Source organism: Thunnus maccoyii, chromosome 18 (assembly GCF_910596095.1).
Source record: "Thunnus maccoyii chromosome 18, fThuMac1.1, whole genome shotgun sequence".
Taxonomy (NCBI): domain Eukaryota; kingdom Metazoa; phylum Chordata; class Actinopteri; order Scombriformes; family Scombridae; genus Thunnus; species Thunnus maccoyii.
In genome coordinates, this window is record NC_056550.1 from 10853434 (window position 1) to 10880720 (window position 27287).

The window sequence follows — 27287 nt, forward strand, 5'->3', positions numbered from 1 at the left end:
GAAAGTATTTTATGTGATTTATGAAGTAAAAAAAAAAAAGAGCAAACATTGGAAAATCTAGTTTCCCACGACTAGAGAAGTATTAATAAACACATAGTCTCAACAAAAAGTAGAAAGATCTCATTTCAGTTTCATCGTGCAAAAAAGAGATTTTTTCTACTCATGAGTGGTTGCAAGAAATCCAAAATCAAAAGGCAAAATCCAAAAATCAGTACTCACGGTTCAATTTTGTTGGAGAATCTCTGCCACAGGATGAGAGCGATGGTGGTGAGGACCGCCATAGTGGTACACATGGTCCTATTCCAAGGGTCTCCTGCCTTGGGACTGCTGGTGGTTAGAGAACCAAGACTTCTGCTCCCATTGGAAAGGTTTGAATGGGAAAGGCAAATTTTGTGGTGCAACAATCAGACTATTCCTGTCTTTCCTCTTGGCTCTCATGATTGGGGAGATTAACTCAGAGGATTAGCCAGGATCAGGGAGGGGGGTAGATCTTGCTGGCAGGACTAGGAGGTAAACAGAGCATGCTGTTTGTTTCTATTCTGAAAACAAGCATCATGTCGTCAACACAGCAGACCAAACCGACCTTGATATATTTTGTGGTTTTTGTTAAGAAAAGGCAGAATCGTGTTAAAATTGGGTTTAAGTGTCACTTTGCGGCACAAGAGCAAGGGTTTACAGTAAGGATTAACACACACCAGTCAATTCAAATTACGGTACATCTAGACAATACTAATTCTCTGTCGTTGTGCTCAAACTTACTTAACGAAATGTTGGATCATTGTTCTAGACACCATGGGGCGGCTGCTAAATATACCAGGCCCTCTAATGACATCCCTGCAGGCCAAGTGCAGTGTTCCTACAATATATTATGAAAAGACAGAGCATAGTCGGATAAATAGGGACTTTCAGCAGCTGAGCCACTTATACTTAGCACTGCTGACTCAAGCAGACAATAAGGGAGCAGTAGGCCAAGCGAGAGAAACGAAATGGTCTAATTTTGTCAACACGGTGCTGAGTAGAACAGCAGAGGAATTAGTCTAAGGCAATTGTAAGTTTAAAAGGATTAGACGTTGTGTCACAGGGTTTTCTTTGTTCTTTTTTTATTTCAAAATGCTGTTAAATACAGATACAAAGGTGAGTCATAATGACAAAATGTACAATCATTACAGTTAATTGTTAAAAATGTAAAAATGTCTCATAAGGTGTACACAAGTGGATACAGACTGGTTAAAGCAATCATTGGAGAAACATCACATGATATTCAGAAAGAATAGTATTTACATGGCAGTTTCTAGATATACACATTCGTTAGAAGGCACATCCAAGTCAAATGTGACCTCTCGTCCACTTCAGGGTTAATGTTTGCATTTTCTCCCTCTTTGCACTCTCGTTTAAATGATTTGGTCCTTTACAGTAGTACAAAAACATGGAGTTGAGCTTTCAGTTTTTTACTTTCTGTTTTCTCTTCCAATCCATGAACACACACACACACACACACACACACACACACACACACACACACACACACACACACACACAGCTAGCCAATCTCAGTAATCTCAGATTACATTAAACTGTATTCCACAGATTTTAATTTCTGTAAAGATAAATTGCTTCCCTCCAAAAGTCAATCCAGTTAATCGATCTCTTTCTTACGAGGCTGTGGCTCAACACTTGGAAGTCTCTGGGTATGCATGGTCCAATAAACACAGACTAAAAGCTTCATCCAGTTGAGGTTGAGAGTTTAGTCCAGCCCACTTCCTCATAGACGGCAGTGATACTGCAGTAGATCGTAGCCAAGAGTTTGGTCCATGCCGCGGCCACTTCCGGTGTCACAACCTCTGGAAACTCTTCTCCCAGGACTTCCAGTATCACACCACTCAGGATCTGGGCAAAACACGTTTTGAACATTTACTACTTTGAGTTTGATTAGGAGTAGATAACAGACTACCAAGGCTGAAAAAAGTCACACTGTATTGAACTCATGGCAAAATTTTCCAACTTCTCTCTCATTGTCAGTAAATTTCTTTTTCAACAATACATTAGTTTAGATAATTTTGCATCTAGCATCTCAGTAGCTATAATTGTGCTTCCACTGTTTTGTGTTTTTGTAGCAATTTTTGAGAATCATTATTTAATTAACTATTACTTTTTATGTGATTTCTTAACAGTTATCTCAGCCTATCACAGTAAGCTGTGCCTCTTTCATTCCAGCCACTTTAGCTCCACCCAGGCTTCCTTGACATTTCACTGGACTGTCTGGCTCCACCAAATGACAAAGATGGAGGCAAGTTTTAAACCTAAATCCAGCGATCAAAATGTCACTTATGGTATTATCATGGAAAAATCTTCAAATGGGCCAATAAATCTTCAGGTCACCCACAACTTAGCATTAAACTCATCCCGGGATAAAAAACCTAATGCAAAATCATAAAACATGATATTATATACTTCTCATAACCCCTCTCATTGTGGAGCTTATTTCATAGACTCCACCTTGTATTTTAATCATATTCAAAACCATTTGGTCATTATTGCTGAGTTCATTAGTGACCTTGACGCTTTGGTTTATCTTTGAAATAATATTGTCTCAGCATCTTCCACCTCATCTCAAAATAAAATCATCATCTCACACAGAAAACCAAAAAGCTACATTACTGATTAGCCTTCATGCTAACTTCCTGGGAACTGCCTCTTATTGACATAATATTATCTTTGCACACTCGATGGCACATTCATTTGATCATGGGAAGGCATTTTCCAACACAGTATCTTACAGGTTAAATCACAAAAACTACAGCTAAGTATTTCTGCTGCTAATGTTTTAGATTCTACTTTCTGCCCTCCAGTAGTTACAAATCCCTTACTGCCGCTTTAACTATAACATCCTAACCTTAATGTTAACCTAATATGTGTGTGTGTCAGTTCTTTTCTATTCCCACTCACTTTACCTTGAAGTACACAGGCTCCACCTTATGTCGGAGCGCATGGGCCTTGCCCAACAGCTTCAGCACTGAGGCCACCTTGTCTGAGTTGTCAAGGCTCTCCACCAGTGTGTTGATGGCATTCATGACTCTGTGTGCATGCTTCCTAAGCTGGGCGCTCCGCTCCAGCTCCTCTGGCTCCTCAATGTGCTTGAACTGGCTGAAGTACTGCTTGGATGAGGGGAAGTTCACAAACAGCCTGCAAAGGAGGAAAGTTCAATGAGAGATATGAGTATGAGCAGCTGCTGTGAGGCTCCATTAATCTCATTGCCCTTCAGCCTGCAAACCCACGTTCATTTTTTTTTTTTGAGCTGGCAAGATACCATAAGTAAACATAAAGTACTGACATGAGAGTGCTGCATATTTTCTCTATGAATGTTTGCTTTAAACCATTTTTAAGATACTGTTTGGTATGTATTCCATATATTTGAAAAAACAATTTTTAAGTGAAGAAACAACATCCAGCTGTAGAGAAATAATCAAGCTAAATGACTAATAACGAGATACCCCATAGTTTGCATATTTGTTACAGTGATGACTTTATCAGCACATCCTCTTGGATCTTAATTGACTTTCTCATACTTTGTAGTTAGCTAGTAAAGGGATCCTATAGCCATTCCACTCTGCTGAAATGTTGATTTCTTATTTGAACATTAACATATTTAATCTTTATCTATAACAGAAGGGATTATATAATAAGGTTGAAAATCACAATTTTTCCCATTACATATTCTTCAAAATCATTAAATATTTCGCAATGTAGAAATAAGTCTCCCAGGATCAGATAAAACGTCCGTAACAGATGTTTCTCTTGAAGGCTACAGGAGGAATTCTCTTTCATAACTGTTTCAGCTTCGACTTTGATAAATGCTTGTATTGGTTTTAAATGATCTCAGTGGGGGTTTTTTTCTGACCTTCCCACTTTATTAGCTTTATATTACTAGATTGCTGAATATCTCATTATAAGCCTTTTAGCAAATTAAGCAGTTATAGAAAAATAATATCTTTTCTTGGCATTCTATGCAAATGAGTACAGGGTTTGTATAATTGATTCTTCCCTGTAAACCCAGTGTGATAGTTGACTCATTAAATTAGGATTTTGAAGAATCATCAATTATTAATTAACTATAACTGTTTATTAATTATTTAAATGTTGTTATTTTGTCATCAATCTATCAAGGTCAAAAATTATATATATCTACCAGAAATCTGGCCTCCTTGTTGCTATATGCGGTTCCTTCCTTGTGAACCTGTTGGCTCAGGTGTCTGACTGGTTCTGCTATGATCCTGCACGACTTCACAATTTCAATCAAAAGGTGAAATGTGCTAATTAGAGAGGGTGAATTGAAAAAAAAAAAAAAGTCACTGCCTCTTTAGGCTGCTGTGAGCAAACCTGATACCTTCCTTTTGCTTCATGTTTGAGGTTGCAAATATTAAATGCAAAGACAGCTAACATTTTACAATATGTTTCAGTAGACATAGATATTATATTCTTTACAGTTCCTTTTCAAGATTTTGATATTTCCTTGCACTCCCTGACTCACGCCGTGCTCTTCCTGACAACAAATAGTCAGTTCAAAGACATTTTCTTTAATTTTATCTCCGCTTGACCCTCAGAGCTATCATAGAGAATTAGCAAAGGGGAGCCTAAAAACTCACCCCCTCCCACAGTCTGGGAAGAGGGCCAATGCATCTGGTTGCTGGCTATCTAATCCCAGTGTCCCATCTCCCTCTCTCTCCTCAACACAAAAAGGAAGCCACTATTTTTCTGTTAAAAAACAATTAAAAACCTGGCTCTTTATTAAGAGTTTCACTTGTGAATTTAAATGTCTGAAAAGGGAGAGGGAAAGGAGGTGGTGTCTTCATCTCTTAGCTCTTGGTGGAGTGCCTTTGCAAGTGCTGGAACAAAGTATTCCTAGTTTCACTGCAAACTAATGAGGAACTGTAGTGTTTAATCTTTCTCTCTTGTAATTGCATGACCTGTGGTTGCATATAAATAGCCTCATTAGTATTTTATTTGGTCATTGGACTCTTAATCCTTCCTTATCTATTCTTCAAGACGAACTGAGGAGCTGAATCCAGAGAAAGTTTCTAATTTCAGAGACAGCGCCATAATTTGCTACTTTGGGTGTTATCTGTTGCCCCAAAGACAGTTAGTTTAAAGGTTTTAAGTGAACGCTGAGGCTCAGTTGAGTGACTCTCTCCCTCTTAGAGCTAAATGGAGAATTTTGCCATGTTCATGCTTATCGATCAACCATCATTCCTCAAATTCCTGAAGGTCACACAGTCTTTGTGAAGGAATGTGGAGACATAAAATAAGGGGGAAAAAAAAAAACTTTATCCACTAAAGGTGACTGTCCAAGTATATTGCCGCTCACCTCCCTCTCAACTTTCACCTCCTGCAATCATAAAGGATTATAAAGGCATGCTGTGTCATGCAGTGATTCTTGCCACACATGAAAGACAATCAAAGCCTTTACATCAGCGTTTGATGATTCCTTGCAGATGGTTGATCTTTGCAACAGTTGCTTTTTCCCCATTGATTTCAGTGTAACCACGCATGCCCACTATGAGAAGATGAAGTGGATGTTAAATGACTGCTGAAGAATATTCAGTGAAATAATGAAATGTTGTGAAAGAAAACTCTGTCATAGTTTGAATTTTTTTAAAAAAAAGGATGTTTTGAAGATCTGACTGCTAGTGATGGAGTCATGCTGCTGTAGGTTGCTGGCCCTCTATATAGGCATTCAAAACATGACCTACTCCAAGGGCGGGAGCCCTTTGAGAGCCAACGGTGACTGAGTGCTGGATTATAATGTTTATCCTTTGCCTCTACTATTTCATAAATAGGACTAAGAGAAGTTGGAAATGTGAGAATATGACATGTGAAAGTACGGCTGACTGTGTTTTGGACTATAAATTTATAAATCCAGCAAGATCATTCAAGTTTAGCATCAACATTCTGACATAGGATAATCCCACAGTTTGGATGCTGATTTGGATAGATATCTGCAGTGTTTGTGTGAAAGAGAAGCATCAGTAGGCCTTGTGGCTCCAGCAGGTGCAAAAACAAAATGCTAATTTGCCCTTATCAGTAGTGAACTAATTGAAATTTCAGAGATGAGGAGAACATTGATCAGAATCCCCTAAAATAGGAATTAGATACTATGCATATAGTTTTATATGGCATGCAGCTGCTTGTTGGTGCAAAAAGCAAGAACAAGTTGCATATAAATGAATACACAACCATGATAAATGGTAATAAATATCAAAATAGCTCATTTGTCACGTTTATTATTTGTACTATTATCTGTCAGACCAGAATAAATATCTTCCGAACTCTGTGCTCAAGCTGCGTTTACACTGCAAACAATAGGAGAGTAAAACTAATGGATAAAATACCTGACTAGTATGGCCACCCCGACATCATCACAGTTCTGGTAGACTTTTGCCCAGGAGTCCTGGATCATCACCTTCTCCTTGTCAGTCAGTGGGCTGGGTCGCTCCAGGTGGTCCACCTCTCCCTCTCCCTGCATCCTCTCCATCTAGGAACACAGTTGTGCAGAGCTGAGCACGTGCAGAAGGCAGGGCTAATATGAGTCCCCCTCCCCCAAAATAAAAATCTATATTTCTACCTTTTTATGTCTCTTTCTTGGTGAAAGAGAGAGAGAGAAAAAAATCTGTTTCCCTTTCTCTGCCTTCTCACAGTGAGAATCTTTGCTCTCCACCTCTGAGTCTCTGCTGAGCGAGAGTGTGAGTGAAGAACAGGCTGAGAAAAAAACACAAGAAACACACACAGCGAACGAGGAGGAGCCTCTGTACTCTCTCTTTTACGCTGTCCTTTCCCTCTCTCTCTCTGTTTCTTTCTCCCACTGCCCACCTCACCTTTGTAGGTGGCATTTGATGAAAACATGATGAGATAGGAGTTTGAAAAACCCCCAAATCCTTAATACGTGTCAGATATGTAATACATGCAATGTGTGAGCATTGATGCAATGTAAGATTATGACACTAAAATAAGATAAAAGAACACACTCTGACCCTCTCCTCCACAGTCATTATTCCAGACTATCCAGGAGATTAATCTGTAATCATATTGAATGTCTCATAAAGCTCTGCCGATGTAAATGTGAAAACACTTTGCTGACTGGAAATTAAATGGCATGATGTCCATCAAAAATAGGCCAAGTTTCTATTCATTTTGATTTGTTCTGTGCTTCTATTAAGGTACAGATTATATCAGCATGCCTTCAGTCCATTTTCCCCTCCTATTCATTATAAGCACACACCCTTTTTACAAAAATGTGTATATTTTCTACCTTTGTTGTTACAGGGGTTATCAGAGGAAAGTCATATCTCGTTTGTGTTGTCACAGCTGAAAACTTGTGAACGTTCTTGTTCAAGGTTCATTGTAGGCTGGGCAACTAGGGCCAATTAGCCAGGAATCTGTGAGTTACCTGTCAAAGGAGAGCAAACATAGGAAACATAAGAGTAGTGAAAAGATATCAGATATTGTAAAAAAAAAAAAAAAGCTAAGACCGAGGTGAAATTTACTGCGGTTACTGGGGAGGTAAATGCACAGCAGGTGCCAACAGTGTACAGGCTCATGTTAAACATTGACAGACTCCTTTAAAGTCTTCCATCAACGATCGAGTGGGTGAAAAAACTATGCTTGAGGTAGCCGCATCTCATGTTTTCTGGGATTGCTGTGTCTCAAATATCTGAGCAAAATAATCTTTTGCAATCAGCGTTATCACCTTCCTCAACAACAGCAAAGCAAAAATTATATCCAGTTATTATACCAGCTAATCATAGTGTGTACAGTACCAGTCAAAAGTTTGGACACACTTTTTCATTCAAGTGGATGGGAAGGTGTGTCCAGATCGATCAAGAAGACTTGGTCAATGATTGCAGATCACCATGCTCTGCTCTTCCTGGTTTATGTTTCTACAGAGGAACCAAGATATATTTTGTAAGTGCTTGATGATTATCTATGCTGCCCACACTCACACTAGCAAATTCAGAGTCTAGTTCATATAAATAATGGTACACCTTTAACCCACTGTCACCAGGAAAAGAAAGATTATATTATGTGCAAAGGCAAACTCTGTAGATACAAGGCTAATGAGCAATGACATCTAGTGGAGAGTTGGAGTAATACTTCAGGTGCTGTCTTAAATGCACTTTTGAGATGAATTTATGTAAATTATTTACAGAAAAAGTTAATTATGAATTATCTATGAGAAAAGAAAGGGCCCCTTTGTCAAAAACTAAAGACAAAATCAAGTATACAACAGGGCTTTGGTCTAATTACCTAGCACATCAGTTAGCTGCTTAATTTTATCTCATCAAATAACTGACAATTATATGCCAGTAATCCTGTTAATTTGTTATCTATTAATCATCCTGTTAATTCAGATGACAGCAGGCCAAAAGTTAATAAATAATGAATAAATAAATAATTTCACATAAAAGGCCATTCCCCTTAGCCAATTCATGCCATTTGAAAAACTGTGTTTCCAAACGTTCAGTCTTTATAGGGATAATTACACTCTGGGACTATTCATTCACACTGGCACAACTGCAATTTAGATTAAAAAGTATATCAAGCAAGTTATTTGTTATCAAGACAGGATTTACAAACTATGTACGATATTAAGAGTACGTTTACAAAACGTAAAAAAGTGACTAGCCCTTACTTCACAGAGATAACTAATGGCCAGTTATTTGTTTTAACTACTGACGGACTCTCAATCAAAACATGCGTGTATTGCGTAAAGCGCAGCTGATAACATTGACACAAACGGGATTCCGTAGGTCTAAGTGTTAGCAGTAGTGAGGCTAGTGCTCCCTGACTGACAGGTATCGGTGGTTTGTCCGCGAACCATATGAAAGTTTAGTGGAATAAAGAAAGAATAATGAATATGTGCTTCATAGCTATGCTGTAGCAACGTTTGTGTCGCATACTGTGAAGCCCATTTCGTGTAATTAGCCCACCTAGTAGGCTAGTGTACAGTTAGCTAGCAAGTCAGCTAACGACAACGTCATTATAAGAAAATCGGCAACAAACGCGGCGGTCAGTTGACCAAAAAGAAGGTGCAGTTGCTGTCAGTGTCTACGAAATAAAACCACCAGGAACACCAGAATGAATGTCGCTAAAAGTGGTTATCGTGTCTTTTCCGCAAACTCCTCCGTAGCGTGCACAGAATTGGCCAAGAAGATAACAGAGTAAGCATAACATTGTAATTCTTCACTAATTACTACACTCTCAGACGGCTAACGTTAGTGTAATGTTAAACAAACAAATACTGTGTCATTCTCAAATTGTATGTACATAGTGGCCTCTGCTTTTTCTAGTAACGTATCTAACTGTAGTTGTCAAAGCCTGTTGGACAACAATATGACCAGCAACTTTTTAATTTTGCAATTTTTGAGTAACGTTAGTTATTGGAAAACAGAAGACATATTCATGTTTTATTTGACTGCTGTCACCACTGACATTGAGTACTGAGCTTGCAGCTATTTTTTTCATGGACAATGTGAATCAGTTTGGTCACGAATGAATGAATGAGTGATATGCTAAATGCCTGTTGTAGGTTTGTTTGTGTAGGAGACATTACATCTCAAATTTGGTCACATTGTGGCTGCGATGTTGTGCTCTTGTTTCACAGGCGCCTGGGAGTCGAACTGGGAAAGTCTGTCGTCTTTCAAGAGTCTAACAGAGGTGAGGAGAACATTACGGCCCACCAGGAAAAACGTACTAATGTTGCCAGTTAACGGGGACTGGCTATTATCCCTTTTCCTCCTCTCTTCTCCTTTTATCCTAAATGAACATGACAGACGTTTATCTTGGCTAGCCTTGACGAAAAAAAGTTGAGTTAACTGATGTTTAGGCTGCTTAGCTTACATAAACACACCGATTTGTTTGGAAGTTGGCTATGGACAACTATGAATGAGATGTGAGGAGATGAATGTGATACGTCAAGAAACTGCCCCTCATTCATTTATTAAGGAAGTTTTCAGGCCTTGAAGCATAGATGTGCATACTCCTCATTTTACACACCCAAATCTGATCATGCAAAATGCGGCTATTTTAGTTTAAATGTGCTATTTGATCACTTCAGTGAGGGAATATACAATATGAAGCTCTAATTGGGTTTGAGGAAGGACTTAAGTGAAAATTAAAACATTTTTTTGATAGAACCTAAAAGTTGAAAGTGTGTATGAGGAGTTATTGACAATAATTATATTGCAGCTTTGCTAAATTAACCGATTGCGTTTTTCTCTGTGTAGAGACGAGAGTGGATGTAAAAGAATCTGTTCGTGGACAAACTATCTTCATCATCCAGACCATACCAAGGTTAGTGGAGAGAGACATGCCATTTGCACTGATACAGTTCATAGATTATCAAAAACTAACCTTCACATGATGAACTGTTGCTTTTTATTTTGTTTTGGTTCAACCAGAGATGTCAACACAGCCATCATGGAGCTGCTGGTTATGGCCTACGCCCTCAAGACCTCTTGTGCAAAGAACATCATTGGAGTTATTCCTTACTTCCCCTACAGCAAGCAGTGCAAGATGAGAAAGAGGGGCTCAATAGTGTGCAAGTTGTTAGCTTCAATGTTGGCTAAAGCAGGTAAAGATGACACAATGGTGTTGTGTGTGTGTGTATGGATTTAATTTAACATCCACACAGACATCTCATTAGTGAGATACCTGTGTTGATTGTTTATGAAAGACCATGCCACTCATCTGTCATTTATTCTTCAGGGCTAACACACATCATCACCATGGACTTACATCAGAAAGAGATCCAGGGCTTCTTTAGCTTTCCGGTGGACAACTTGCGTGCCTCCCCTTTCTTGATTCAGTACATCCAAGAAGAGGTGATAAACCCATTTCGATGTCTGCTATGTGTGTTTAAGTACAGTACAGGTGTTAGCAACTACACAGTCAGTCAGTCTGCTATAATCATTGGCTTCTGTTTTCCTTCATCCCATCAGATTCCTGATTACAGAAATGCCATCATTGTGGCAAAGTCCCCAGCAGCAGCCAAGAGGTAACTAATGATTTCGTCTCTATACCAGAACTAATCAATCATACAACTAATCATACAAAATGTGGTCTTATATAGATGCAGTGTATGTGACTAAATATATGTACAAAAAAGGGTTCTGGTGGGCTGTAAAATATGTAATTGATGAGAGGAAGAATTTGCATTTCATCACTGCACTCTGCCTTTTTTCCTTCTTTTTTCTAGAGCTCAGTCCTATGCAGAGCGCCTGCGTTTGGGTCTGGCTGTGATTCATGGCGAGGCTCAGTGTTCAGAGTCTGACATGGCTGATGGAAGACACTCCCCACCGTGTGTACGCAACACCACAGGACACACAGGACTGGAGCTACCCTGTAAGACCCCCCATCTTTGCACATCGTTTTAGGTGTTTTTTTCAGGTTTTCTGTACAGATTTGTAGGTTCTATCAACACAATAATGCTTTATTATTTCAGTTATGTTCCCTTTTATTTGTCATACCATGATCAAACTCAGCAAGAAATCTTCTTTTATGATCATTTCCGCTAGTTTAACAGCTTCAAAGTTTAATAATTTAACACTTAGTTGCATTCATAATACAAATCCTGCCTACAACCTAATATAGCTTTTATTTGTGCTAACCTGTTCCGAGCTGACGATTCTGCTGTTTCTCACTCATACCATCAACCATACTTCAAGAAATTGGTTTTGTGTTACTGCATGTTTTAATTCCACAGATACACTACTACTATTCATGCTGCATCCTCGGCAAGCTCCTAACTTCAAAAGAATGAAATACTAAATAATAGAATCATAGTCCCTGCCTGTTGCTTGGCAAATACTTTGGTTTTAAAATGTTTATATTAAGTGAGAAATGCTAATGTGACTCTGGCCCACAGTTTTTCCAACATATTTGCAGTGTTAATTCCTGGTAAGGCCATTTTTACCAGTTGAGTCTGAAAAAATGTCAAATGATTGTGTCATTGGCAAATGACTCCGCACCCAGTATTCACTTTATCCATATTATTTGATAAAAATATTTCTATTCTTACTTGTGTTTCTATTCTTACCCTTGACTTTAAAAATCCTCCTTTTGGTACAATAACTCAGAAATGGCTTCAAACATAAGACTGTGTTATACATTTTAACACAATGAGACCTATTTATACATGTGTCATTGGTCAGCTTAGCGAGAGGATTTTCCAAGTCTTGGCATCATGTGTTTGTCATGTCAAATATTTGTGCATTTGTGTTAACGTGGTGTTTATTTGTTGGTAATAGCAGGCAAACAACAAGCTCCGTTCCCCGGCATAGAGCTTCCAAGTACGAGCGTAAACCTAAACCTACATCTGACTATGAAATGATTCTTCTTCAAATGGTTCCTCAATTCAATTGCATGTGTAGAAAAAGGGTTTGTGTTGCATCTTGTGAAATGAGAGTCTGGATTTAGTTGGTGGAGAGACAATTTATCTTATCAAAACCAGTAACAGAAAGCATATCTTTTCTGAGCTAGTGTGCTCGATATTATATGCTAATTGTTTAGCATGTTTGACTTGAAGTAAGCAGCTCTCACTTTTACTGCACCATTCAAAGAGTCCAGACAGCTTCTTCTACAAGATGGCCAAAACCCTCTTTGTTTTGTTGTGTTTCTGATTTTTTTTTGAAATCCATAAATCAAACCAGAACCATGCCAAACATTTTTTTTCCTTTTGATTTTTCGCTAAAATTTCTGGACTCATCTTGCCAATCAACACATGTTGCACCCATATTAAACCTGCTCTTAAAAACCTGATTAACATTTTGGTCACCGTAACTGCATGTGGTGAGAACAGTAAAGCATGCTTTTGAAACTTAACATCAAATGATGGGAAGAGGAAACGTGAAGAATGAATTGGTTGGTATGTTTAAGCATTAAATCAAAGTTTTAGCGGCAATGCTGTGCTTAAAAACAGAACTTATTTTATTTGCAGTAATATTTAGTGAAGTATTACACTTACAAGACATTTCAAGAATCAATTTCAAGATATCTGACCAAACATGTCTCAGGTAGCTTGTTGCAGTATCTCAGCAAGTTTTAAAGACAATGTATTTATTGAGAAGTGTGCATACTGCTAACAACATGACTTTTACTGATTTTGTTAATAGTTTCATGAATAAAAGTCTAAATGTGACACTGCCAGGTTTCCTGATACCGTGGGACTCACGGTATTCAGCAAAGTGTCCCGCAAGGCATGCTCCTCCTTTCTCTGCTTCTTTATATCTTTTCCTTCACAATCGGCTTGGCTGGCTGATTGTTTATCAGTTGATTGTTTCCTTGTACACTTTGAATGACTACATTTACATGCACAGCAATACTAAAAAAGCAGCTGTTTAAAAACAACAACAACAGAGTTATATAAAACAAAAATGTCTTTTTAGTGGTTAGCCATTTAATGCTACTTTGATTCAAACCCAAGTCTAATTTTATTGCTTCATTTAACAGGATGGTTTAATTTGTTTTGTCCTGTTGTCTTCAGTGCGTTAAAATGTAACTATTTACTCTTTGTTGTTTCAGATTATACACCTCTCATGTCACAGCATTGGACAACTGGTTGAAAAGTTGGTATTTTAGCAACCAAATTTACATGAGACCAGGATGACTACAGTTTGTGAGATGCAAATTAACTGCCACTGCTCACCAAATTAAATTAATAGATGTATAGACCCCATAGTGTGACGATAGATAATACAGCTGTTGCATCTCCTGTGATTGGCACATGAGATGTAACATGATTATTGTGTGCATGTAAAAATAGTCGCTGGCAGCAGTAATGTTCGACTGAGGACAGACCCAGAACATTGGCAAGTGTGTATGAAGAAACCCTCATCAGTGCTTGTCAGACATTGTTGTCCCTGTGTGAAATAAGATTGTCTGGTGCATATTGGTGTATATGCAGACTGCTGCCATTGTGCCTGCCACAGCCTGAGGCTGAGGTTGTGTGTGTCCAGACAGTTATACATTGCCTTCTGATTGGGTATCCTGGGAAGAAAACCCTGTCATTTGATTGTGCATGGCATGTGCTGTACTAAGTTTGGCATTGCAGTTTAACCTCACAGGGGTAGGTGGGGTAGAATGGGGGGAAAAGTTCTAAGCAATTGTGCCACCAAATTTACACAAATCATATTATTCTAACAGCATTTCTACAAATCATTTCTATTGTCCAATTATGACCCAGTGATTTGGGATGCAAATTTGCCTGAAACGCAAAACATTTTCTCAACCCATTTTACCCAATCTACTGAGATTTATTTCTGATTAGGTGAAATGCAGTACTCATAATACCTTGGAAGGACTCTTACAAGTAACAGGCTCTGCTTTCCCTTTCAGTGATGATGGCCAAGGAGAAACCTCCTATTACTGTAGTCGGAGACGTGGGAGGAAGAATTGCCATCATTGTGGTAAGATGTTGCAAAGACACTGTTGAAGTACTTACACACACTCTATTACTTACATTGTTGAGCTGTCATTTTCAGCTGATCTGCTGTATTTTAATCACTACTCTTTTCCTCATGCTCATTTACAGTGTTTTAAATTATTTCAAGTGGTTTTCATTATGAGTGGTAAATTCAATCATCTGCTACCAGTATAAATGCCTCAGAAGACATACAGTGTGGCTCTGAAAAGTGTGCGACCTTAAATAATTTTCCTTAATTAAAGCAAGATGATGTCATTTGTAAAAATATAAGTAACACTTTATTACTGTTACATGTGAATTTTACATTGTCTTATGTCTTGTCATGTTCCTTCCATTAAACTACTAAATGATGTTGTAAGGGTGGTCAGCCGACCAGACATGATCAAGAAATGAGCAAAGAGACAGAGAGGTGGTGTAATTGTTCTGTTTTAACCACAGGTTCTCTGTGTTTTTTCCAGGATGACATTGTAGATGATGTAGGAGACTTTGTTGCAGCTGCTGAGATCCTGAAAGAGAGAGGAGCTTATAAAATTTACATCATGGCCACACACGGCTTGTTGTCTGCTGATGCCCCACGCCTCATAGAGGAGTCTGCCATTGATGAGGTGAGGACTTAAACAACCTAAACTAGTTGTTATCACTGATGTGTGTCCTTTTTGTAGGATTGAAGCTATGCTAATCAGTAAAATCACAATGAAAATCCCCTGCGTCATACCTATCAGTGGACCTTTTTCTTTCTGCTCTAAACATTAACAAGGAAGCTAAAGGGTAGAAAAAAGGGAAGAAAAAAGCCAAACTGGAGAACTTACACCAGCAAAAATGTGGCAGTTCAATAGCTCTTGTCTATTATTTTTAAACACAATGTAGAATAGATACTTCCTCCTCGTGGAGGGTTTTTCTGTTGAATTGTTGTGACAATAAATTAACTGAACTAGAACAAGGAAAGGATCAATACAATATCCACCAGTTGCATTTCTGTAAACTGTTAGGTTCTGTTTTCAGTTCCTCCAAAGTACCCAGTGTTCAGAAAACAAGACTTAATGTATTGTTAATTTGAAATGTAATGTTTATTTTATAAAATGTAGTGTAGTACAATTTAGTTTGTGTGATTTACGTTTACGATATTGTTATTGTCATGCTGTCTGATTTACGTCAGACAGAGCTGAAGCATCAGAATCTAGATGAATTTATCGATGTTACAGAATATTGTCACCAAAGTGAACTTGGGTGAAACTTGCATACAATATTTTCAAAAATATTTATCAACATATTACTTAAATCTTAGTGTCATGTGCTGGGCAGAACTTAGTTAGCCTGATTTAGCTCTCCTGGGTGACTTTGAAGGTTTTTAGGTGAATAGTGCATGTCAGAACTTACTCAGTGTGGATTAAACAACACATTGCCTGCCATGACTGACTGATAAATAGGTCCAGACAATATATGAACTTTGTTAGGCTTATCTCAGATATATAGTTACAGCATATATGTTGGCAAATGAAGTAGCAAGAAGTAACAGCACAGAAATACCAAAGATATACTCAGTGTCTTCATCAACCAGAGAGTTTATTTTTCAACTGTAAAAGTTCAGTACACACAGTATGTGATTGACAATTCATTAAAAAAACACTTTAAGCATCCTTGTAAAAAAAATGTTTGTTTAGATGTATCATTAGCAGAATTTTTTAACCCCCAAATATTGATATTGGTAGCTTTAAAAAAAAAGTCAAGTCAAGTCATAATCATGTTTTTTCCATTTTACCATCAACTGACACGTGAGCTTCAGAGGTGCTAGTAGGTGGACTTTGTTACCTTTGGGCAGAGCCAGGCTAGCTGTTTCCCCGTTTCTAGTCTTTATGCTAAGCTAACCCGCTGCTGGCTCCAGCTACAGAATCACTGAACAGATCTCCCCCTGACTCTTCAGGTGGTGGTGACCAACACTGTCCCCCATGAAGTGCAGAAGCTACAGTGTCCAAAAATCAAGACTGTGGATGTCAGCATGATACTGGCTGAAGCCATCCGCCGTATCCACAATGGGGAGTCCATGGCCTATTTGTTCCGCAACATCACTGTGGACGACTAGAGGAGTGAAGTGTAAATGAGTGAGGCTGAGTCGAGTCTGATAGTGACTGAGGGCAGGTGCACTTCTGCTCCTTCCTGCCCATTGTTGTCAAAACATGCTAATGTCATGTTCCGTGTGTTGTGCATGTCAGGATTATGTGTATCTTAATTAATTTAAAGAAACCGAAATTCTAACAATTACCCAAAGTTATTTAACTCCTTACTAAAAGCTGCAAAACTATTTATTTTAAGATTAGAAATGCATCTTGTTCTTGTTGAGAAAGGATTATAAAACAGCAAACAAGTGACTGAGCTTTGATGCATTACTTAATATTTCGATGCCTCAGTTCTTCTTCGTTTTGCTGCTCTCACTGATTTTCCAACTTGAGCAAAAGATGCTATTTTGTCATATACTACGGTACCTCATATGATGACTGAGCTTCAATTTCAAAAAAGAAGAGGAAAATGTCTCCAGTAACAACTTTACTTGCAATTTTTCCCGACACTCTTGCTGGCCCTCATGATCAGGGCTGCTTAGCACTGTGACTATCTTGCATTTAATGGGGCGCGTTGTTTCCAACCACATAAACAAGGCAGGACAAACTCCTGCTTATTGGTGCCCAAACTATATTTTTATGCACTTTTTTTGCACCATTTGTGGGAATGTTTGGACGTTTGGTAGGATGTCCTATGCAGTGTGAAAGGTTTCTCAACAACTGCAAAAATAAATTGGTTGTTATTTACCTTGTATATATTAGAGGATCAGTTCAATTAAATTATAACAAAACGTATTTTTTAGTAGTGCTGTATCTCAAAGTATCAAAATACTTGATTTGGAATAACTGAAAAGTGGTTTCCATCATATTTTAGCTTTGGTAGAGTAGTTCTTATTGAAAACTTCTCACTTCAAGGTCTGTGGGTGCCCCGAGTAACTGGGATATAGTTCATGGGAAGGCACTCTACTGTTCAGTTTTTCAAACTAAATGTTTAAATGGTTTGAACACCACAAATAAATTTCAATTCATCTCCATTGTTTTGCAGAAGCCTAACAGTGCATTGTTGTTTTTGGATGAACTGACCCTTTAATATTTTATATCTCTCTAGCAACTAACTAGTCCAATGCTGTGCTTATTTTATCTGGCTGATAGTAACTTTTGTCACACTTCACATGAATAACATACATTATACAGCTAAAAGGAGGACCATCAGGGTTTCCAGACATTTTAGCCAATTTACTACACATGACAAATATTCAGCATTACTGCTAACTGTTTTTCAAAGTAGATCATAATCAACCAGCAGGAAGTTTTCGGTTTTTTGTCTTGGTTACAATATTGTTGTGTGGTGATGTGACTGAAAGTCTGCTGGTCTGCTAGTCTGGAGGGCTATACCAATAAAGGTTATTATAATGTGTTACCTACTGTATATTGTCCATGTTGAAACAGTTATCTTACTTGGAACAACCTAAACTATTGTCCTAACATTATAAATGCAAGCAGCAGTCAAGTTCTCATTCTCCTTTGAAAAAATAGTTTTCCCTCTAAGTTTAATTTTCAAACAGTATGGCTCATGAATCCATGAATTTCAACAAACAACTTTGAAGTCTTGAAACGTCAGTTTTCTACCAGCACATGAATGTAGACTATGAATTGATCCATGCTTTCAGGAGCATTTCTTTGCAACAATCACTTAAATTGTTTTTTAGCCACACTAGCAATGTGGCTCTAGGGATGATCTCCCTGTCTGTATATAATGAATTATTTGATGGATTGCATTGAAATTTTGTACATACATTCATGGTCCCCACAGGACGAGTTCTAAAAGTTCATTATCCAGTACTTAAGTTCATGACCAAATACCTGGAAAATTAATGACATTCGATTATTGAATACATTTCAATTAGCCTCAGCTGTAGTTTGAGTTTGGTGCTAATTACTGTAACAAATGTTAGCATGCTAACATGCTAAACTAAGATGGTACATGCTGGTGATGAAACATCAACATGCATGTTGGTATGCTGCTGATATTAGCATTTAGCTCAAAGCACCGCTGTGCTTAAGTACAGCCTTATAGAGCTGTTAGCATGGCTGTAGACTATTAACATTTTAATACTGTACTAAAGTGAATGGAAACCATTTGCTGCCAAGAGTACAAGATGTGCACACAAAAAATAAAAATAGCCAGCAGTAACATAGAATATGTGCAGTTTATAGTAAATTGGCAAGAACACCAGCATGGTCTTGATGTTCTGTGAATTGCTATGGTCTCTCCCTATAAAACATTGAATAAGCGCACCTTTTTGAGCTGTCAGAGTAGATTTCAGAGTGATGCTCAAGGGGATATTAGTGTATTTCTATGCTCATTGAGTCTTTTGCTCAGGGAAATATACTTTACTATAAGCCAATGCACAATCATTTGTCTTTGTGTTCTTGATGGTGTGTTCCTGTTTCACAGGTTGAAAAATGTTTGTTAAGAATGTCTTCCATACAGCAGTACTGTACGCCTTTGCTTTTTACCATTTCTTTAGTTTAGTTATAGACACCGGATGTCTTCAGTGATATGCTAACTGATGGGTATGTGACAGCTATAGATGCTCATGCTGGTGTTGGGTTGGCACCAAGTTGCAGGTTGTCTGTATGAAATGCTTTTGCTATGCCAGCTCGGATCCATATCTGTCATTAGCGTATGTCATGATGTCCTCTCTGTATTCACTGTTCCCATGACTTATCTTTCAGATGCTGGGGAATGACAATTTGGACAGTGATCAGACCTCATTGTCTGGCACTACAGTGTTTGTCAATGTGTATGAAAATAAAGGAATTATATTATTGTGCCTTGTTGGCTGAACTTAAAAGACTTAGTTGGCATACATCTAATGTTTTTCACATTATTACTGTAAAATCACACTTTAATACGTTTGAGTAGGTTCAAATAGGAGTCTGTGTCTACCAAATGTATCCTAAACAGGTGGGATATCTGACATTAAGTCTCGCATAAAGATTATGGTCGACATATAGTACATTAGTTAAAAAAACAACATATTTGATTAAATATACAAATTCAAATATTGATTGTCAAAATGGAATAAGGTCATGGTCAAAATTTTCCATTTCAGTGCAGAATAAAATTATCAATTTGCTAGTATAATGGTTTTAAGCCACCTTTGTGTGGATATTGGTTGAATTTAGCTGAAAACTTGATAATAATTGCCTGAAATGATCATGGTAAAGGTTCAGAAAAACATGACAAAAATCAAAATACATGTACATATAGGTGTATGAGAAGGCCCACCTCAAGCCTTGGTATTGCAGTTGATTTTGTTTAAAAGGTGTGCAGTGCAAAATTAAATCTTGCAACTCTCAGTTTTTCTGTGATTGTTGGTGTGTGCTATGCTAATTAGTTGCGCAACACACTTGATGTCGTAACAGTCGGAGATCCTGTACTTGTTCAAAACTTCTCAGGTATCTATCCAGCACTGAGGAGCTTTGACCAAGTCTAGGAGCAGAGACAAGCATAGTAACAAGGATTTTCATAATGATCTAATCAGTTGACATCAAAGATATACAGCTGTTAAAACTTTCTAATGCTTATCTAAAAACAGCCTAAGCAAGCCTTAAACCTGTGCACAGTACAACCTCAATGAAAAGTTTAGTTCGCACCTGAGTTTTAAAAGGGTCTGCCTCTCTGTCTTCATCCATGTGCCAAAAAGACGAGCTTGTGTGTGCAGCTGAAGACAGCTGTGAGTTTAAAGAGGAAGCAAAGAGGAACCAGAGATCTGATAATCACAGGTCACTTCCTCGTCTGATTCTCGGAAAACAATGCACCTTGTCTCTGAGCGTTTGTTGGAAAGAGGAAGCATGTCTTTTTCTTTCCCTATCTGGGTCTGCGTGGCCTTTTAACTGAAATTTTGTTGAAAGCACATACACTGCTGTTAGAGGACATCAAAAATGTCAAAAAAAGATCCATTTAACCAGCTGTCATGTTTCATGGCAGGTAGAAAGTATGTTTTTTCATAAAATCTGAGTGTTAAATGTTAATTGTGTATTGTAAAATATGGGCATTCACTTACATCACAAATTTCTTGTAATCCTGAAGTCTCCAAATGAATCACAAAATTATCCCACAGGCTTCAAATGACAAACATTTTACTTCGTATTGTCTTATGTGTTCCGTGAGAAGATGGGACAATTTGAGCATGGATTAAAATGATTAAATCTAATACAAATAATTATCTTTACTAATCTTTTCATGGCAGTTAGTAATTCTGACTGAAATCTTGCTCCACCTGTTTGGTTGTAATGAAAACCTGCGGGCTCCCTTCCAGCATGACACTTGATTGTACAAGTCTATACTAAACAGACACAGCAGGTTTTATTTTTTTTTACTTGACTTCCTCTAACATCTTACAAGCTTATTGGTTCTCTCATAATCTCGTTTTTTTTGATACCCTGACATGTTGTGAAAATGAAAATACCTGCTTCCTCATTGACCTCTGAGTATTTATCAAACTCTGCACATGTATTGAGGCCTTGAACATTGTAAGCATTGTAAAAAAAAAAAAAAAAAAAAAGACCACTAGAGGGCAATACAACTACAAGACAGAACGGAGAGACCATGCTACTTATGTGCATGTCTGTGATATCAGTCCATCAGTTACTTTACTTCGCTAGTATAATCCACTCAGTATCAATTCTGCTTTCTAGGGAGTCATGGTAACATTAATTAAAATTAACACAATCACTTTAAATTGCAGGCAGGTCAGTCAAGTGATGCAGCAGTTCTTGTTTTTCTGTCCCGTTTAAAAAAAAAACTAAAAAACTAAAAAAAATGTATGTTTCTAGTACAACCAACAGCAGTTGGAGAAAATAAATCATCACTATGTCAACATAATACATCCTGGGATGGAATTAGAGTAATTTGATGGGCTGTTGAAATGATAAATGGCTCCATAGTCACATTTTATTTAGAGGAGACATCTCTTGTACTACAATAATTACACATTACACATCATGTATTTCATTCTGACACATATCATACCAGCAATACAATTTTAAAGTCCTTAGATCCAAACTGTTTTGTGTGAATAGTGAAACTGTTTCACATGAGCCTTTTTCACACATGTGAGACTTTAAAATATTATATCTTCTGTCAGCCCGTGTAAGCTTTATTTCACTTTCAGTGTATTTATTTGGGCTGTGATCAGTTCCCTAATAATGTAACACATTTTCACATCTCTCTCTCTCTCTTTCTCACACACACATACACACTCAAAGACTTCTCTCTTACACTTACTTTCTCTCTGTTCTGTCTAAACCATTAATGCTACTTAATATATCCAGAGTTTATTTATCTTGGAATGAGCTTTGAATAAGTACATCAAACATCACCTTTGCTCTTGGTACTGTTATGGTGAAAAGAAATTCAATTTAAATTCTCAAAACCAGTGCAGATATTTGAAAAAAAGAGGCCTTTTCTTCCCATTATCCAATAAAAAAAGATTTTATTAAGCAAACAAAGAGAGAGAGAGTGCTGTGTGCGTACAGTATGTAGTTTGTAATAAGTATTTACACATTAACGCAGAGTGCATAATGAGATTTTGCGAAGCAGCATTTCAGAGTTGCAGGACAGGCTGCACAAGAATTCACAACATAACGTCTGATGTGTTGCTATCACAAATATAAAGAGTTTCTTTGTTAATTTCTTTCAGTTGTTCACTTGATTTTGCAAAAACCATAACCATGTAGACTTTTGCAAAAATACCCATCATTTCACAGATATTGCACTTTTTAACACCAGTAACACAAAACCCAAAGTCACATTACATATACATTGAAACCAAGCTCATGATGCACAATGCTGCTTCTACACTGTTGCAATTTATTACAGCTTTTTTTTTTTCTTGGACATTCACAGTAAGTAGTATGCTGGCACTATTTCATTTTTTCACTGTTTAACACAGTTGTTCAACCACATTCTTTCATGTCTTTAAGGTGGTGTCTGTTTTCATCTTTGTTTTTTCTTGTTGAAGCATCTCTGTGCCTCCAGTGCTGTTTGTTAGATTTCTTTCAAGGAATGAGGAAACATCTTTTTTTAACTCAGTGTTTCAGTGGCAGTCAGATTCAGTCTTAACACATGTAAAACTGTCTCTGGGTCTGTTTCTCTCCACTCAGATCCCCGTCAACAAAGCACTTTCAGTCTCTTTTGGGCAATTTCTTTCAGTCTCTTTTTGTGTTGTTGCCCTCTGAGCAGCTCTGCATCATTATGAGATGAGGCAGCTGTTGGTCTTGTTCATAGGAGGTCGTTTGTTGCTCTCCTTGGGGAAGGTTTCACGTCTGCGGCACAGTGCTGGACTGAGCCGACTGGGCAGGTTGGCTTGCTGGAGCAGCTCCCGAAAAGCTTCAAGCACATTGACATTATCTTTGGCCGAGGACTCCAGGAAGCTGTTGTTCCAGTCCAGCTCCACTGTGGACAGCACGTCCTCGCTGGACACCTGACGCTCATTGTGGCGGTCGATCTTGTTGCCTATGACCACAATAGGGGTGTACTTGTCCTCCTTGACTTCCAGGATCTCCTCTCGCAGACTTTTGACTGCCTCCAGGGATTCAGGGTCATTCACTGCATACACCAGGGCAAAGGCGTCGCTGTTCTGGATGGAGAGCTTACGCATGGCTGGGAAGGAGTAGCTGCCACTGGTGTCCATAATGTTAATGGTGACTTTGACACCCCCAACCTCATACTCCTTCCTGTGGAGCTCCTCCACAGTGCGGCGGTGCTTGGGCTCAAAAGTGTCTTTAAGAAAGCGTTGGATCAGGGCTGTCTTCCCCACTCCAGCTGCTCCCAGAAACACCAGACGCACCTCTGTCTTCTCCTTAACTTCAAAAGACATGTTGGGGTTCTGTTACTCTTTCCCCCTCCCTCCCCAAAAACACTGCTTGAAAGGATGTCTCTTCTGCCCTCTTTGTTCACCTCTCCTTCACCTGTTGATCCTCTTCTATAACATCTGATTTGATGGCAGTGATGGAGCTGGAAGTGTTTATGTTGAAGTGAAACACAGAGATGATGATAGCAGATGCATGTGAGAGTATCAGACAGAGCTGCCCTCTGTATTTATGTTCACATAAATTCCCTGCCCCCTTCTGCTCCCAGCCAATCAGGAGAGGGCAGTATCTCACTCTCCCTGAACTTACAGCAGCCAATCAGAGATTCATGCAAATCAAATGGAGTAAGAGAAAAAAAAAATACAATGCAGAATACATTTCCAGCAGAGGATTGTGATGGGTTGTGACTGCTGCTCTTAAGACGTTACAGTATGTGTTTTAGGAAAGTCTTTGTTTAATGTGGACTGTGACATAAACCATTAACCAGTAAAAAAGAGACAAACATCATGTTTTTTTAATGTAAAGGCTTTATTTCAGCTGTGGCTTTAACTGCAAATGTCTCTGTGTGGCGAAGGCTCAATTCCAGCAAAAAGGTGACTTAGAATATTCTCCCATTCAGAATGTATTTTTGAGAGTTATCTCAAAAATTTCATACCGACATTGAGGGCTTCAAAAAAAAAAAAAAAAAAAGGATAAGGCTGGTAAATTTCTATATTTTTCTTATTGTCAACAAATCTCATGTGCAGAGCCAAATCAGTCCTACAAGTATTGTGTGTGCATCCAAACTCTTATATATGTCATTCCTCTGTGTCGTAATACTCCATTGTTGTCCGAAAACGATTAAAAACACGTCAGTGAGCCACACCGTTGCACTGGCTGACATGTTCCTTCACCACAAAGACAAAAATTACAGTAGTTTGTTTAGAAATGGCTTGAAAGACTCATGTGTTCAAATTTTATTTATTAAAATAAACCCCTTGAGGTGTGCCATCTCATTTTTGGGGGGTCCCAACATATACTAAAAAACACAAACAACAAACATTAATTAATGAAAACACTGAAAATATTCTATATCAAGGTGGCCAAAGTAGAGTGTGAGTGGATCACCAAATACAATCAGGTATAAACATTAACAGTATAGGGTATAAAAAGTAGGTATAAACAGTGACAGCTTCATTGATAACAGTGACAGTGCATCTCAAAGTAAGAAGACAGGGCATGCTTAACATACCAATTGCTCTAATATCAACAGGTAAATTATTCCAATCTGTGGAGCTTTAAACATATAAAAGCTTTTTTGCAAATAATTTTCTTAGCATGAGGGACAGAGAAATAGAGCTGAGCAGAGTAGCTAACTTGTTCATTTGAAGTAAAAAGTACAAGATACTGTTGTAAATGAGGATAATTGAAATGAACACATTTAAATATAAGTTGAAGCCAGTGAATGTGTCGATGTAAGATCGATGTAAAACATTGATTCCAAAGTTGACTTTATGTAAGACATGATCAATGTGTGATCTGTATGAGAGTTCAGAATCAAGCCATACATCAAGATATTTAATATTATCAACTTTATGCAGAGAGATGCCGTCATTACAGGTTATTATACAGGAACCAGGTTTGGATTTGAGTTTCTCTCTGGTACCAAAGATCATAATATAGGACTTTTTGTTTTGTTTCAGATAGATAGCTTTGTTTTAGCAGGGGAAACCAACTGAGAGCAAAGCTATAATTCCCAATGGTGCCCTGCAAATCCAACCATATAACAAAAAAATGTAAAATCAATAATCATATAGGCTACAAAGCATACAACACAAACACAAGACAAATTACTTGGAAAATACAATAAAAAACCCACGAAGAAAAATACTGTAAAATAAGTACATTACACATGCCAAAGCAGTCACAATTAAGAAAAACAAGAGCATTTATTCTATAAAACATTGTTCAACAAAATCTTAAAATGTTCTAGGGATAAAAAAGTCTAATTTAAGGGAGTCCTGAAGCTTATTCCACCTATGAGGAGCATAATAGATGAACGCAGTTTTTCCCAGTTCTGTGTTCATATATGGGATATCCAAGGTAATGCATTCTTATAAACAAGTGTGGTATCCCATATTTCTAAAAGTGCTATGACCAGGTCTGAAGCCAGACTGATGGGGATTTAAAATGCAATGCTCGGATAGAAAGTGACACATTTGATTATTGATGAGGTTATCTATGATTTTGGCTAAACATGACATGCCTTTATGCAGAGACAGTACATATGCTGCTTTCCACACTTAGGAATATTCCTGGATACAAGAGTTAAATTAAAAGTATGTGTTAAATGATAAGCTATGATAGTTGCAGCCAATAGTAAAAGTCTTGCATTCAAAAGGTTTGCTCCAGTAGCCTTTTTTGGGTCAATTTAGGCCAGGGCATCAGATACCTTCTTAATAGAGAACTGTCTAAGGGTAAATCCTTCACCAAAAAGGTTATTTCTATTACAACTGCACCCATCCTTGACTGAGGCAACTGTGATAGATTTGGATTTTCAAAGAAGTGGCCGGAAGAAATAAAATGACTATTAAAATTGTCACATATTTGTTCTTTTTCTGAGGCAAGGACAGAATCTAAAGAAAGATGCTTGGGTTGGGAGTTAGCATGACCATGATTTAGTGACTTAATTGTTTTCCAAAAGTATGCTGGATTACTGCTACAATCAGACAGAGTATCAACAAAATAACATGACCTAGCATTTCTAATTGCCCTGACACATTTGTTACTCAACTGTCTAAAGGTCTGCCAATCCATAGAGGACTTTGAGCCTTGTGCTTTTGCCAATTGTACATTCCTTAAACTTAGGATCTCTGAGATTTCAGGTGTGAACCAATGATTCAGTCTGATAAGATATGTGAGAAATAAATCACAAAGAAAAGCCTGTTCAGCAAAATATTTAAGTCTCTCTTTATAATAATATGTGGTGGAATCTTCTTTGTCTGGAATCTCTAGTGCAGAAAATGATCTGTCTAGGGCAAACAAACCACTGGCTGTGAAACTATATGGTTTGTTTGTTAGGATTATCAGGGTTGACTTTTCTGGATTTCTGGTGTCTGGCTGGGTAGGTGAAGAAATGAGCTGAGTTAAATTTAATTCAATACAATGATTTTTTGGCCCCTCAGAGATAGACGATAAACAGTCAAGGTTAAGGTCATCCATGTACAAAACCTCAGAAGCCTCATAGTCAGATATAAGAATGACCAATTTATCTAAGGCACTTTGATGAGCAGACGGGAGCAATAGACCCCAAGTGCCACCATATTATTATTAAGATTTAGAGAGACATTTAATGCTAGCAATTCAAATTCTTTTGGCAGAGACACAGAGTGTGACACGGGGACAGCAAAAGAGTTTCTCACAAAAATAACAATATTGTCATATAAATGAGGGAAATATTGCCATAGATATTAAAGAAAATATTCAGTAGTCGTCTTTACTGTCACAGACATTTTTACATATACGCTCAAATTTTGATCAACTTTAAACCAAATAGAAAACTTATTCAACCATGTCTAAAGATGCATGAAAGCAATTTTGATGAAACGTAAGCCAGTTATCGAAAAGTTTGAAGTTTTAATTAGTTAACAGTTGTTGATTGTAAAGATGTCAGTGAAGCATTCCTGTTTAAAGCGTTCACATGCAAATTCAGTCAGTTTAGTTTGAATGGCATAAATGCTCTTGCAGTCATTTGGGTACATATTATTATAAGGTCATATATTTAGAGCACCCCTCAGTGCACTGCTCAGACAAGGAAAATAAGCCAGTGATATGCGGCTGTTGTCGAAAATAAAATGCATCCATTTTGATTATTACACATGAAAACTCTTCTGATTTGA

At 37.8% G+C, this 27287-nt stretch overlaps 3 protein-coding genes across 9 annotated transcripts; 1 reads left to right on the plus strand and 2 right to left on the minus strand.

The window, feature by feature from the left end:
• Positions 1-1121: 1121 nt before the first annotated feature.
• LOC121884134 (cytoglobin-1-like) lies at positions 1122-8682 on the minus strand. Of its 6 annotated transcripts, none has more exons than XM_042392779.1 (6): positions 8299-8682; positions 7812-7931; positions 7304-7441; positions 6387-6753; positions 2952-3183; positions 1122-1887 (listed from the first exon to the last, which is right to left on the minus strand). In XM_042392779.1, exons 4-6 carry the CDS (start codon positions 6527-6529, stop codon positions 1723-1725), a joined length of 540 nt encoding a protein of 179 aa, XP_042248713.1. In that variant the 5' UTR covers positions 6530-6753; positions 7304-7441; positions 7812-7931; positions 8299-8682; the 3' UTR covers positions 1122-1722. The 6 variants fall into 6 exon arrangements, with proteins under 6 accessions (XP_042248713.1, XP_042248716.1, XP_042248717.1 ...); XM_042392782.1 differs by lacking the exon at positions 8299-8682 and having other exon boundaries at positions 6387-6529; positions 6620-6753; positions 7812-8082; XM_042392783.1 differs by lacking the exon at positions 8299-8682 and having other exon boundaries at positions 6387-6529; positions 7812-8083.
• A 130-nt stretch (positions 8683-8812) lies between these two features.
• On the plus strand, positions 8813-19361 carry LOC121884133 (phosphoribosyl pyrophosphate synthase-associated protein 1). Of its 2 annotated transcripts, XM_042392776.1 has the most exons (11): positions 8813-9212; positions 9656-9708; positions 10278-10344; positions 10452-10624; positions 10759-10874; positions 10992-11047; positions 11249-11394; positions 12300-12341; positions 14386-14456; positions 14932-15078; positions 16395-19361. In XM_042392776.1, the coding sequence occupies exons 1-11, from the start codon at positions 9130-9132 to the stop codon at positions 16551-16553; spliced, it is 1113 nt and encodes a 370-aa protein (XP_042248710.1). In that variant the 5' UTR covers positions 8813-9129; the 3' UTR covers positions 16554-19361. The 2 variants fall into 2 exon arrangements, with proteins under 2 accessions (XP_042248710.1, XP_042248711.1); XM_042392777.1 differs by lacking the exon at positions 12300-12341 and having other exon boundaries at positions 8815-9212.
• Positions 19362-22688: 3327 nt separating this feature from the next.
• On the minus strand, positions 22689-23727 carry rasd4 (rasd family member 4). Its single transcript, XM_042393691.1, has one exon. The coding sequence runs from the start codon at positions 23415-23417 to the stop codon at positions 22791-22793; it is 627 nt and encodes a 208-aa protein (XP_042249625.1). The 5' UTR covers positions 23418-23727; the 3' UTR covers positions 22689-22790.
• Between the last annotated feature and the right edge of the window lie 3560 nt (positions 23728-27287).